Raw genomic sequence first — 14,159 nt, 5'->3', positions numbered from 1 at the left:
GCAACTTGGAGAATAAGTCTTTAGATAACAAAAAGCTGCAGGGCGCGGTGGCTCACGCCTGTAATCCCGGCACTTTGGGAGTGAGGTGGGTGGATCACTTGAGGCCAGGAGTTCCAGACCAGCCTGGCCAACATGGTGAAACCCCCCATCTCTACTAAAAATACAAAAACTACCCGGGCGTGGTGGTGCACACCTGTAATCCCAGCTACTCGGGAGGCTGAGGCAGAAGAATCACTTGAACCCAGGAAGTAGAACTTGCAGTGACACTGCACTCTAACTGGGCAACAGAGTGAGACCCTGTCTCAAAAAAAAAAAAAAAAGCAGTCACGGGGTTGTAGTGAGGACTGGTACAATAGTGGCTGTCGAGGACTTAGCACCTATTGAGGCACAGAGTAGGGGCTCAAAAATATTTGCTGGTATTATTACATCTACCACCTAATGTTTCTGGAAATAATCAGGCTAATGGATAGAGAAATAGCTTGGGGTGATGATTGGTGATGATGATGATGATGATGATGATGATGATAAACCACGGAATCCTGCTGTAATTCTTCCACAATAGCAGAAAAGAAGAGCTAATAGTGGGGATAGGACAGACAAGAGTCCCTAAATTCTTAAGTTTTCGCCAATCTTGTCTGGCGTCATGCACTTTGTTCAGCTGCAAAATGCTGGGTTCCCCACCCAGGAAAAGATAGTTTTTTGTGGGGTGTGTGTGTGTTTCCTTAGATTAAAGCCCTGCAATCATCATTCCCTGAATGGATGTTGCTTTGGAAAGCTGAGTTGGGGTTTCCACTGGGATTTTTGTTTAAGGGCGCCATCTAGGGGCGCCTCTGTGACTCTTCGAATTCCTCCCACCTCTGGCAGTTTTGGCTGGGCCAGCAGTTTTGCTTGTCTTTGTGTGGTAGCAGCTTCATCCACCACATCATGTATTCCTCCAGAGCTGGGATCCCAGAATCTCTCCATAGCATCAGGACTTAGCGCTCAAGGAACATACAGTGGTTGGGAAAAAAAATCCACGTGCAGCCTCTCCCATGCTGTCCGGATTACTTGCTGCAATGGACTGAATGTTTGTTCCTTTAAAATCCAGATGTTGAAATCCTAACCCGCGGTGTGATGGGATTAGGCATGGGGCCTTTGGGAGGTGATTAGGTCATGAAGGTGAAGCCCTCCTAAATGGGATTAGTGCCCTTATAAAAGAGATCCCAGTGGCTCACACTTATAATCCCAACACTTTGGGAGGCTGAGGTGGATGGATTGCTTGAGTCCAGGAGTTCGAGACCAGCCTGGGCAACATGGCAAAAACCCTTCTCTACTAAAAATACAAAAGTTAGCCAGGCATGGTGGCACACGCCTGTAGTCCCAGCTACGTGGGAGGCTGAGGCAGGAGGATTTCCTGAGCCCAGGCAGTGGAGGCTGCAGTGAGCTGAGATTACATCACTGCACTCCAGCCTGGGCAACAAAGTGAGACCCTGGCTCATTAAAATAAAATAAAATAAATAACATAACATAAAATATAAAATAAATCCCAGAGAGCTCTCTTCCCCTCTTTCCACTATGTAAGGATACAATGAGAAGTTGGCAGCGGCAACATGGAAGGGGGTCTTCATTGGAACCAGACCACCCTGGCACCCTGGTCGTGAACTTCCAGCCATCAGAGCAGTGAGAAATAAATGTCTATTGTTTATAAGCCACCCAGACTTTGGTACTTTGCTATTGTAGCCTCCAAGGATTGAAACTGTTGCTCTGCTTAAACAACTATTTTAGGTGTCAGGAATGAGCTGCCAGGAACACCAGCCTCTGAATAAGAAATGTGTGAAAACTTTCTAGCGACAGATTAAGACCCTAAACTGTTGATACCAAGAGATGGGGACAACTTGGAACCTCACTGACCTCTCCTCCCCATGTTGGCAGATTTGGCAAATAAAAACACAGGACACTCAATTAAATCTGAATTTCAGGTAAATACGGGTAACTTTTTAGTACAAGTACAGCCCATGTATTGAATGGGACATGCTTACACTAAAACATTCCTTTTTTTTTTCTTTTTTTTTTTTTGAGACAGAGTCTTGCTCTGTCTCCTAGGCTGGAGTGCAGTGTGGCACTATCTCAGCTCACTGCAACCAGTATAGGCGTGTGCTGCCACGCCCGGCTAATTTTTGTATTTCTAGTAGAGAAAGGGTTTCATTATGCTGGTCAGGCTGGTCTCAAACTCCTGACCTTATGATCCGCCTGCCTCAGCCTTCCAAAGTGTTGGGATTACAGGCGTGAACCACTGCTCCCGGCCCTAAAACATTCTTTTACCTAAAAAGTTGTTTGTTTGAAATTCTAATTTAACTGGATACCTTGTGTTTTGTCTGGCAGCCCTGTGCATTTGGAGTTGAGAAGATTGAGAAACAAGGCCGGGCATGGTGGCTCATACCTGAAATCCCAGCACTTTGGGAGGCTAAGGCAGGCAGATCACTTGAGGTCAGGGGTTCGAGACCAGGCAAAACCCCATCTCTACTAAAAATACAAAAATAAGCCGGGTGTGTTGGCACACACCTGGGGAGGCTGAGGCAAGAGAATCACTTGAACCCAGGAGATTGGAGGTTACAGTGAGCCGAGATCGTACCACTGCACTTCAGTCTGGGCGACAGAGCAAGACTCCATCCCCCCCAAAAAAAGAAAGAAAGACAAAGAAGATGGAGGATTGAGAAACTTGAAGCCTATATCCTTTCTTAAAAGTTATCCAACACGAAGTTGTCAAACAACAAACTATTCTGGTACAGGTGAGGCGGCCTGGGGGAAGTCGCTTTCATTCTCTTCGGCAGATACTTTATTTATTTTTCATCTTTCCTCAGATTACATGTAGGTTTTTGGTTGAAGCCATGGAACAAATTTCATAACCAGGTTCAAACTTTCCTGCTGACCTAGCTGTGTGACTGTGATCAAGTTAGTTTAATGTATCAGTTTCCTCAATCATGAAACTTGTGATAATACTGATATTTATATTCTAGGTTGTTGAGAAGATTCAAAGCCATGATGTCTACTAAGTGCTTAGCAGAGGTCCCAGGGGATAGTATATGCTCAGTAAGTGGAAGCCATTATTATTGTTTTGATAGTTTTAAACACTAGTAGACTTAAAGCACACTACATTTCAGATGGTGGCATGTCTCCTACTCACACATGGGCCATAGGGTCCATTGGCTCCACATTAGGTCTATTCTAATTTTTTTTTTTTTTTTTTTTTGGCAGAGTCTCGCTGTGTCATCCAGGCTGGAGTGCAATGGTGTGATCTCTGCTCACTGCAACCTCCGCCTCCTGTGTTCATGCAATTCTCCTGCCTCATCATCCCAAGAAGCTGAGATTACAGGTGCCCGCCACCATGCCCGGCTGATTTTTTGTATTTTTAGTAGAGACGGGGTTTTGTGTTGGTCAGGTTAGTCTCGACTCCTGACCTCAGGCGATCCACCTGCCTTGGCATCCCAAAGTGCTGGGATTAAAGGCATGAGCCACTGCGCCCGGCCCCATTCTAATTTTTCACATTGGATTACAGTTGCTGTTTTTGGTGTGACATGAGGTTTCACACCCCGTATAGGAGACCTGGTCATCTCCCCATTTCTGTCTAAACCAGAATCTCCAGCCGTCTCACTGTCTCATTGATTCCAAATGCTATTTGAAACTGTATGTATACTTTATGATAAAGAGCACAAATCTAAGAGATGGAGAAGCTCAGGGTTAGTTTGAAAGGCTGGAAAGCCCAGCTTTGAGGAAGGAGTGGGAAAAGGGGGAAAATGGAAGTACTTGGTGCTATGCAATGCTCTTCCTAGGAACTCGGGAGTGTTTGTGTTCTGGACAGGTAGTTTATGGAAAGAGGAGTGGACTCAGAGTCATCAGGACAGGTTTCAATTGTGTCAGTGCTACTTATGAGTCAAGCTGACTTAGGAAAGTTATGTACCTCTCAGTTTTTTTGTTTGTTTTTCTTTTCTTTTTTGTTTTTTTTTGTTTTTTTTTGAGATGGAGTTTCGCTCTTGTTGCTCAGGCTGGGGTGCAGTGGTGCGATCTGTGCTCACTGCAACCTCCCTCCCAGGTTCAAGTGATTCTTCTGCCTCAGCCTCCCAAGTAGCTGGGATTACAGATGCACCATCATGCCCGGCTAATTTTGTATTTTTAGTAGAGATGGGGTTTCACCATGTTGGTCAGGCTGGTCTCGAACTCCTGACCTCAAGTGATCCACCTGCCTCAGCCTCCCAGAGTGCTGGGACGACAGGCATGAGCCGCGACACCCGGCCCATATCTCTCAGTTTTTATTCCTTATCCTTAAAATAGGAATATCATGGTGTTTGGGGGGAAATTGAATGAAAAAAAAAAAAACAAGATATGCAAGCATGGCACCCCAAAAAACTCATTAAGTCTAACTTGGTTTTGAGAGAACTTCACAGTGACCATGGAACATGTGCTTTTACTATTTGGATGGCAGCTAATATTGTTACTTTTGAGTATGTGCACATGTATTTCTGTGTTTATCGTAATATTAGTGTTAGCCACAACATTTATAGAGCATCCACTGTATCGGGTGATCGAACTATCCCAGTTTGCCCGGGACTGAGATGGCTTGCAGGATGCAGGATTTAGTGTTAAAACGGGGAAAAACTGGGAAAATATCAGTTATCCTTCTAGTATATGCAAATCGCTCTGTACACGTTATCCCGTTAACCCTTCAAAGCAACCCTATGAAGTAGGGACTCACATAATTGCCATTTTACAGACAGAAAGGACACTTGGAGAGATTAAGCAACTTGCCAAACCACACAGCTAATTAATGAGAAGAGTAGAATCTGAAGTCTGACCTGTCCAACTGTAGATCCCAAGAAATTAACCACCATACTCTGTGCTTTTTGACGTCTCCAAAGGTCTTTTATTGCTGCTGCCTCTGTTATTCCTGGAACATTGCTAAATACCCTCCCATGTTCCCTTCGGTCACCAACACTTCCTGCTGCCCAGCTGGGCCTCCAGCAAAGGGAGACACCAGCTCATAGAGCTAGATCATGCCCAGTCTTGGATGTAGGCCCCTCCTTCCCTTAGCAACAGACGCTGAGACTTGGTTACTGTGCCCAGTGCCTGCATACAAGCACTGCCAGCGTTAGAGTCCAGGGAGGAGGAGGGAGAACAGTTCAGGCTGCCAGGATGTTGTTTGGAGGGGTGAGTCTCCCTCTTCTCTGTATTAATATGTAACTCTGCTTCAGTCTTTCCTCTGCAGTGAACTCAATGTGTTTCTGGAAAATTTCCAAGAGAGAAGCACTTGAGGGAAAGGAAGCGAGGCCACCGCTGGGGAAGTAGGAACCAGAGCTAAAAGCTCAGCAGAAACACAGTGATGTCCCCTTATCTCTAGCTTCCCTTTCCCTCCTCTTCTACCAGGGAACTCCTCAGGGGGCCAAAGTCTATGACCTCAGAGAGGGAGCTGCATGAACAGAGCTTTCAGAACATCTGGAAAGTTCCATTGTTGATGTCATCCCCATTATGCTATAAGAAGTGTGAATTTCAGAGCAACTGGATAGGAGAGACACATCCCTGGAGAAGCTGAGAGCTCTTTGTTCATTTTTTAAAAATAGCTACAATTAGAGTGGACACCGTGGGTGACATGGATTGCTCATCTCAGAAGGTAGGTGTGAATTTTAAGACTTTTCTTGTTTTACCCATTTTTTTTTTTTTTTTTTTTTTGAGATAGAGTTTTGTTCTTTGTTGCCCAGGCTGGAGTGCAATGGCGTGATCTTGGCTCACTGCAACCTCCGCCTCCCGGGTTCGAGTGATTCTCCTGCCTCAGCCTCCCGAGTAGCTGGTATTACAGGCATGCGCCACCACACCCGGCTAATTTTGTATTTTTAGTGGAGACGGGGTTTCTCCATGTTGGTCAGGCTGGTCTTAAACTCTCGACCTCAGGTGATCCGCCCGCCTCAGCCTCCCGGAGTGCTGGGATTACAGGCATGAACCACCACACCTGGCCGATCTACCTGTATTTTTAATGTGTTGGGAATATGTGAGAAGGGGGATATTTTGATCATAGGCAAATTGGCATGTTAGATGCCCTTGACTGAACAAGGGTATTCATCACATGTTTTTTGTTATCTCCTTTGAAATATCATTTTTGCTGAATTAGACTTTTGGAAATCTTTAAGTTTTGCTGTGAAAAATTCAGGAATAGACACCCGTTCTTCCTTTTCCTTCCTTTCCAAGTCCATTAGACCATATATTCCACCCATCAGTTTTGGACTGTGGCTGAACATCCGAATATTCCGGGGAGCATCTTAAAAACATAGAGTCTTGGTCCCCCACTCCTAGATTCTGATCCAGAAGATTTGGAGTGGGGCCCTGGAATCTATGATTTTATCTAAGACTGGAGTGATTCTGGTGTAGCAGGTCCTCAGACAAGCATTTGGAAACCGCCTTCATGAAGAACATGCATACAACATGTGTAATCAGCAATAAGCTGCCCAAAGTGACAGTTCTACCCAATCTAGTTCCTGAGTCTCTGTTGTATCTCTGTTGAATCACCACGTTGCCATACAGTGAAGTGCCCAGAGGAGCATTTTAAATTGAAACTTAATAAAACTAAAGTGGATTTAACTTAGTTATAAAGACAATAAAAAAGTTATAAAAACTTAGTTATAAAGACAATAACTAAGCCAATATGCTCTGAAGTGAAAGCTCCTTGAAATTTACCAAAGAGAAGATTTAAACATTAATTTCTTTTCTCTCTCTCTCTTTTTTTTTTTTTTTTTTTTTTTTGAGACAGTCTCTGTCACCCAGGCTGGAGTGCAGTGGCACGATCTTCACTCACTGAAGCCTCTGTTTCCTGGGTTCAAGTGATTCTCCTGCCTCAGCCTCCTGAGTAGCTGGAACTACAGGTGTGCGCCACCGCCTGGCTAATTTTTGTATTTTTGGTAGAGATGGGGTTTCTCCATGTTGGCCAGGCTGATCTCGAACTCCTGGCCTTAAGTGATCCACCCACCTCGGCCTCCCAAAGTGCTGGGATTATAGACATAAGCTACCACACCTAGCCAAGCATTCATATTTTTAACAAACAATTTTGCCTCGACCAGCTAGTTCTTATGAGAATCTCCATCTCCTCTTGAAGGTGCCACAGAGGGTTCTTAGCCAGGTATAGCCAAGAAAACTCTTTGCTCCGTTCCGCAATTGATGCCTAGATCTACTGATGTTGTGTGTGCCCCATGTGTTCCTTATCCACGGATTGGGATGCTTTCTGTTACCAGCGTACTTATGACTCTTTGTGTATTTGTTTTAGTCCGAGGCTATGACATAGCTCAGTTTAATTTGTTTCTACAGAGGTTCTCCTTCTTTCCATTGTGTTCTGCAAAATGCTCACGGTTTGCTTTCTTCATTATCCCAAGAACAGCGTATGTGTCAATTTGCATAATGCAGTAAGGAAGCTGAGGCAGGAGAATCGCTGGAACCTAGGGGGTGGAGGTTGCAGTTGCAGTGAGCCGAGATCGTGTCACTGCACTCCAGCCTGGGCGACACAGCGAAAACTTGGTCTCAAAAATAAATAAATAAATAAATAAATAAATAAATAAATAAATAAGTCACTGACTTAGAAGGCAAGCCAGCCAATTACATGGCTGGGACGTGTTACCGATCTTCTCTGCCTCATTTTCTTCAGCTAGAATGTGGTTATAAAAAAAAATCTCATAAGGTTGTACAGTACCTGGCACGTAATAGTTTGGAATAATGGTAGATATTATTGCTGCAGTTCTTGTTTTTCTGTTATTATTTAATGAGGTAGGTGCTTGAGGAGAGATAATGATGGTTAATTTGAGTCATCTGTAAGGGGTTGGGGGCAGGGGGGCAGCTAATAGCTGAGTCATATGCCCCTGCCTCATCCGCCCCTCATCAGTGATCTTGCATGTCATAATTTGCACAACCAAATAAATCACATTGATACAATGTTGGCTCATCTTATCTAGGAGTTAAGTCCAAAGTCATTGCCTAAGGTGAAAAATCACAGAGAGCCAAAATTGCCCTTGAAAATCCCTCAAACCACCTTTAAAGTGCTGAACAGCAGCACCTCTCGATAAGTCCAGGCCAACAGTTTTGCTTCCGGTGTTGGAACAAATTGCAGTTTCTCCATCACTAGCCCCAGGTGAAGTGGTTGTTTTGCATATAGGGGCTGAGTCTTCAGACAAAACCACATGTCATCTCATTCAATAATGCAGTCACTTTCATCTCTGCTCAGGAGAGGTGGAGGGGCACTTGGGATTTGAGAGTGACCATGGGAGCCACAAGTTTACCCTTACCTGAGGCTCGCTCCACAGTATGCACCCACTGGTTGGAATGGAGGACTCAACACCCACACTGTTGAAATAACACTTTTCCTTTTTGCAGGAAGCATAAAGAGTTGCTTATGTGTGTGTTAAATACACAGAAAATTCAGTGCCACTGCCTGTGTGAATTTCTCTTTGGAGTTTTGCACATGTGAAAATGCAAGAGTCCACCTGGTGGGGTGGCTCACGCCTGTAATCCCAGCACTTTGGGAGGTCGAAGTGGGTGGATCACCTGAGGTCAGGAGTTCGAGACCAGCCTGACCAATATGGTGAAACCCCATCTCTACTAAAAATATAAAAATTAGCCAGGCATGGTAGTGGGCACCCATCCAGCTTCTTGGGAGGCTGAGACGGGAGGATTGCTTGAATCCGGGAAGCAGAGGTTACAGTGAGCCAAGATTGTACCATTGCACTCTAGCCTGGGTGACAGAGTGAGTCTCAGAAAAAAAAAAAAAAAAAAGAAAATACAAGAGTCCATTTTTTTTTAAAGTCACCTCCTTTAATCATACCTGAGGGTAGGGTACTGGGGATGTCCTCAGAATTTGGACTCTTCCACGGGGGAAAAATATCCAAATTTGCTTGTAGAAGGGAATCCGAGGAGGAGACACTGAATGGTTAAAATATGAGGCAGGGGCCAGGCATGGTGGCTCATGCCTGTAATCCCAGCACTTTGGGAGGCTGAGGTGGGCATATCACTTGAGGCCAGTAGTTCAAGACCAGCCTGGCCAACATGGTGAAACCCCATCTCTACTAAAAATACAAAATTAGCTGGGTGTGGTGGCAGGCACCTGTAATCCCAGCTACTTGGGAGGCTGAGGGAGGAGAATCACTTGACCCCGGGAGGCAGAGGTTGCATTGAGCCGAGATAGTGCCACTGCTCTCCAGCCTGGGTGACAGAGCAAGACTCCATCTTGAAAAAAAAAAAAAAAGAGAAACAGGAGTGGAAGGGTTGGGGAGATGGTCACAGGATATAAAATTTCAGTTAGGTGGAATAAGTTCAAGAGATCTGTTGTACAGCATGGTGACTAATTAACAATATATTTTGTTCTTGAACAATGCTGTGAGAGTGGATGTATTCTCACTGCAAAGATAATAACCATACAAGGTAATGCATATGCTAATTAGATTTAGTCACTTTTTAATGTATATACACTTCAATACATCTCAGAGTGCAATCTCAGCCCACTGCAACCTCCGCCTCGCGGGTTCAAGCAATTCTTCTGTCTCAGCCTCCCAAGTAGCTGAGACTACAGGCACACGCCACCATGCCTGGCTAATTTTTGTATTTTTAGTAGAGATAGGATTTCACCATATTGGTCAGGCTGGTCTTGAACTCCTGATCTCAGGTCATCCACCCTCCCTGGCCTCCCAAACTGGTGGGATTACCAGTGTGAGCCACCGCACCTGGCCTTTATCTGTCAATTTTTAAATAAATGAAACATACATAATGGATGGGAGTGAGAGGGGTGTTTTACTCTGGACCTAAAACCTTTCCTGGGGACCTCTTTAGTCCTAACCAACTCAGAGGCTTGCAAATCTTCCCTAATTGCTAAAGGGTGGCTTTGTTCCCATGTCCCACAGATCGCCAAAAGTGACTCCATACATCACATGAGCCACTCCCAGGGGCAGCCAGAACTGCCCCCTCTGCCTGCTTCTGCTAATGAGGAACCGTCTGGGCTCTATCAGGTATGCACACCTGGCTGCCAGCTCTTCTGTTGAGGGTGAGAAGGTGAAGTGCTTTCCCCATTTCTCTCGGTATTTGGCAGGTACTCGTTGGGGGTGGGGAGTTAAACAGACCTGACAAGTGGGAATAGTAGCTTTGGTCGCGTTTGCCCCCAGAAGAGGCTGCAGAAGTGTGGGAGAGAGCTATGCCATTGTTCAAAGGTGAGTTAGAATCTGGCCATCCTCTGATCTGCTGTGTTATTTAAACTCTCTGAATTTCTGCATGTTTCATTGTAAAATGAAGGTAATTGTTCCTACCTTGTAGTCATGTCCATAAGGAATAAAGACCAGAGATGTCAATGACCTGCCTCACAGTTACTGGTGAATGCAAGCTATTATCCCTGACATCAGAATTCATGCTCATAATGGTCAGAGAAGTACAGTTGGTGTCTGTTCAGAAAGTCTTTCCACTGAATGTGCAGAAGGCAGAAACATAGCATAAGGCACTTGGAACTCTCATGAGCCTCAGTGTGAGCAGAACCCAGGCTCATGGAGAGATGTTCCTCGTTGCGTCTCACTCTGCACTTGTTCCCTCGTAGACGGTCATGTCACACAGCTTTTACCCGCCCTTGATGCAACGCACATCATGGACCTTGGCTGCACCCTTCAAAGAGCAGCATCACCACCGTGGACCCAGTGATTCCATCGCCAACAACTACTCCTTGATGGCCCAGGACCTAAAGCTGAAAGACCTGCTGAAGGTGTACCAGCCGGCCACCATCAACGTCCCTAGGGACAGGACCAGTCAGGGGCTGCCGTCATCAGGTACTTGTGGCAGTGTCATACCCTTGGGGCTTTGGAGGGAATTTTTATGTATTTATTTTAGATGGAGTCTCACTCTGTCGCCCAGGCTGGAGTGCAGTGGCACGATCTCGGCTCACTGCCACCTCCGCCTCCCGGGCCCAAGTGATTCTGCTGCCTCAGACTCCTGAGTAGCTGGGACTACAGGCCACACCTGGCTAATTTTTTTTCTTTTTTTGTATTTTTAGTAGAGACGGGGTTTCATTATGTTGGCCAGGCTGGTCTCAAACTGCTGACCCAAGGTGATCCACCCGCTCCAGCCTCCCAAAGTGCTGGGATTACAGGCATAAGCCACTGCACCCGGCCTGGAGTGAAATTTTTACTCCTGGGTTCTGATCCTGGCTCCCCTTTTGCTGAAGCTAACTTTGGAGAACTTTGTAAAGCCTCACTCTCCTCCTTATCTGTAGAGGAAATGATTGCAAATGGCTAACATTTATAGACAGTTCACATATACCAGACACTGTTCTATGTACTTGTGTTATTGTTTGCTGCATGATAAGTTGATAAGTTATTCCAAAACTCTGTGGCTTAAAAGGACCAGTATATATTATCTTACAATTTCAATGGGGGCAGGAATGTGGGCATGGCTGAATTTGTAGTGCTGGCTCAGAGCCCCTCACTGGCATGCAATCAAGGCATACACCAAGGCCACCGTCATCTAAAGGCAACTAGGGAAGGATCCTCTTCCAAACTCACTCATGTCATCAGGTCCTTGCTGGCTGTTGGCCATAGACACCAGTTTCTTGCCACATGGGTCTCTCCCTTAGAACAACTCACAACATGGCTTCTGGCTTCCCTTAGAGCAAGGGAGGGAGAGAGAAAGAGAGAGACAGCAAGAGAGAACCCATAGGCTTTTTTTGGAACTTAATCTTGGAAGTGACATCCTGTCACTTTTGCCACATTCTGTTTGTTAGGAGTCACTAGTTCTAGCCCATACTCAAGGGGAGAGGATTACACTACAAAGGGGTGTTACCAGGAGATGGGGATCATTGGGGGCTATCTTGGAAACTGCTTACCACAGCACCTTGTGTGTGTTAATTTAATTCCCACCAAGCATAGGTATATCGACATAAGTGTATCCTTTAGTAATTTTTGTTGGACGTATGTTGGCACTCTTGATCTGCTCTCTGTCTCAAACTCATTTTATATTTTCATTTTCTCTCTGTGCTACGTCTGGGTAAGTTTCTCAATTACATCTTCCAATTTATTAATTTTCTTTTCAACTCTATTCAGTCTTGAGTTTTTCATGTCTAATAAGAGTTTTTTGTTTAAATGACTATCTTTCCATTTCAAATTTTCTAATTACTTATGGTTTTCTACCTCCCTTCTCCAAATTCTGATTCCATTCTTACTGTCATAGCCCTTTCAATATCACTTGGATGATTTTTTTTCCAAGTGGTTCTTACCAGTGTTATTTGTGTATTACATGTACACCCACAGTCTCTAGGATGCTGCTTTTGCATGTTCCTGCTTTAAGGACATGTGGCAAATAGTACCCAAATGTTCAAGATCATGATACACAGAACCTTAAGTTTGCTGCTCTAATTGCTAATTTCATGGTCATTGTCTTAGTTCGTTTTGGGCTGCTATAGCAAAGTATCATAAACTGAGTGGCTTATAAACAACAGAAATAAATATGTTATGGTTCTGGAGACTGTAAAGTCCAAGATCAAGGTACTGACAGATTCAGAGTGTGATGAGGGTCCTCTTCCTGATTCATAGACATCTGTCTTCTCTATCTTCTTGCTGTGTGCTCACATGGGAGAAGGGGTGAGGGATCTTTTTGGTGTTTCTTTTATAAAGGCACAATCTCATTCATAAGATGGAGCCCTCATGACCTAATCATCTCCCAAGAGTCCCACCTGCTGAGACCAGCTCGGTCGGAGGGACCCTAACCCAGCGGCGCTGGAGGAATTAAAGACACACACACAGAAATATAGAGGTGTGAAGTGGGAAATCAGGGGTCTCACAGCCTTCAGAGCTGAGAGCCCCAGACAGAGATTTACCCACATATTTATTGAGAGCAAACCAGTCATTGGCATTGTTTCTATAGATATTAAATTAATTAAAAGTATCCCTTATGGGAAACGAAGGGATGGGCTGACTTAAAGGAATAGGTGGGGCTAGTTAACTGCAGCAGGAACATGCCCTTAAGGCACAGATCGCTCATGCCATTGTTTGTCGCCTAGGAATGCCTTTAAGCGGTTTTCCTCCCTGGGTGGGCCAGGTGTTCCTTGCCTCATTCCCATAAACCCACAACCTTCCAGCACTGGCGTTACAGCCGTTATGAACATGTTACAGTGCTGCAGAGATTTTGTTTATGGCCAGTCTTGGGGCCAGTTTATGGCCAGATTTTGGGGGGCTTGCTCCCAACACCCACTTCCAAATACCATCATGCTGGGGATTAAGTTTCAATATACAAAATTTCACAAGACATTAGCATTCGGTCTGTAGCAGTCTTTAATGATTTTCTTAGTCCAAAATTACTAATATCTGTGAGAACTAGTACTAATGCCTCCCAGGTTTCATTGTCCCAAAAATTCTCAGGCCAGCTAGAGTCTTTGAATATAAAGTAGAAAGATGCTTTCTTCAGAGCGGCACTGATGTCTGTTATTCATGTCCTTGCTTGAGTTGAGTTCTGCTTATTATTCATTAAAATACATTCGTACTTGGAGGATCTTAAAAATTTATTTTGGAGTAATATTGTTATTGCTGTATTATTTCCATTTTGTGAATCTATACCTCGATTGTTGAGTTTATTGAGAGGATCGCTTGCGCCCAGGAGTTGGAGGCCAGCCTGAGCAACATGACAAAACTCTGTCTCTACAAAAGATAGGAAAATTAGCTGGATGTGGTGGCATGCGCCAGTACTCCTAGCTACTCAGGAGGCTGAGGTGGGAGGTCCACCTGAGCCTGGGTGGTTGAGGTTGCAATGAGCTGAAATCATGCCACTGCACTCCAGGACAAGCAACAGAGCGAGACCCTGTCTCAAAAAAAAAAAAAAAAAGGATTTTTTGTATTATCGTTAGGTTTAGACTATTTTGAGAAGTTCAAAGATAGACACTTTAGCAAGTAATATCTAACTAAAGTTTAATAATATAGTTTTTGTATCACTTGTTGAATTAATTGTAGCTACCTTCTATTTATTGCAAATGATATTGCTTTTTCCACTTGCAATAAATATATACTTGTTTCTTATTTCTGATAATAAAATTTCTTTCAAAAATAAATGTACTAAGTTTATTTTATTTATTTATTTATTAAAATTTTTTGAGACGGAGTTTCACTCTCATTGCCCAGGCTGGAGTACAATGGTGT

General features: G+C 44.4%; 1 protein-coding gene across 1 annotated transcript in view; it reads left to right on the top strand.

The window, feature by feature from the left end:
* The first annotated feature begins 4,885 nt into the window (after positions 1-4,885).
* The window catches only part of DNAH3 (dynein axonemal heavy chain 3), a 215,466-nt gene continuing 206,192 nt past the window's right edge, over positions 4,886-14,159 (top strand). Inside the window, 3 exon segments of the mRNA XM_017850181.1 lie at positions 4,886-5,641; positions 9,900-10,004; positions 10,580-10,805. Coding sequence (XP_017705670.1) covers positions 5,621-5,641; positions 9,900-10,004; positions 10,580-10,805 — 352 coding nt within the window. The 5' untranslated portion in view covers positions 4,886-5,620.

This window comes from Rhinopithecus bieti, unplaced genomic scaffold (assembly GCF_001698545.2).
Source record: "Rhinopithecus bieti isolate Rb0 unplaced genomic scaffold, ASM169854v2 scaffold_1918, whole genome shotgun sequence".
NCBI classification, from domain to species: domain Eukaryota; kingdom Metazoa; phylum Chordata; class Mammalia; order Primates; family Cercopithecidae; genus Rhinopithecus; species Rhinopithecus bieti.
The sequence above is the reverse complement of the archived record's forward strand: the minus strand, read 5'-3'. Positions and strand labels throughout refer to the sequence as shown.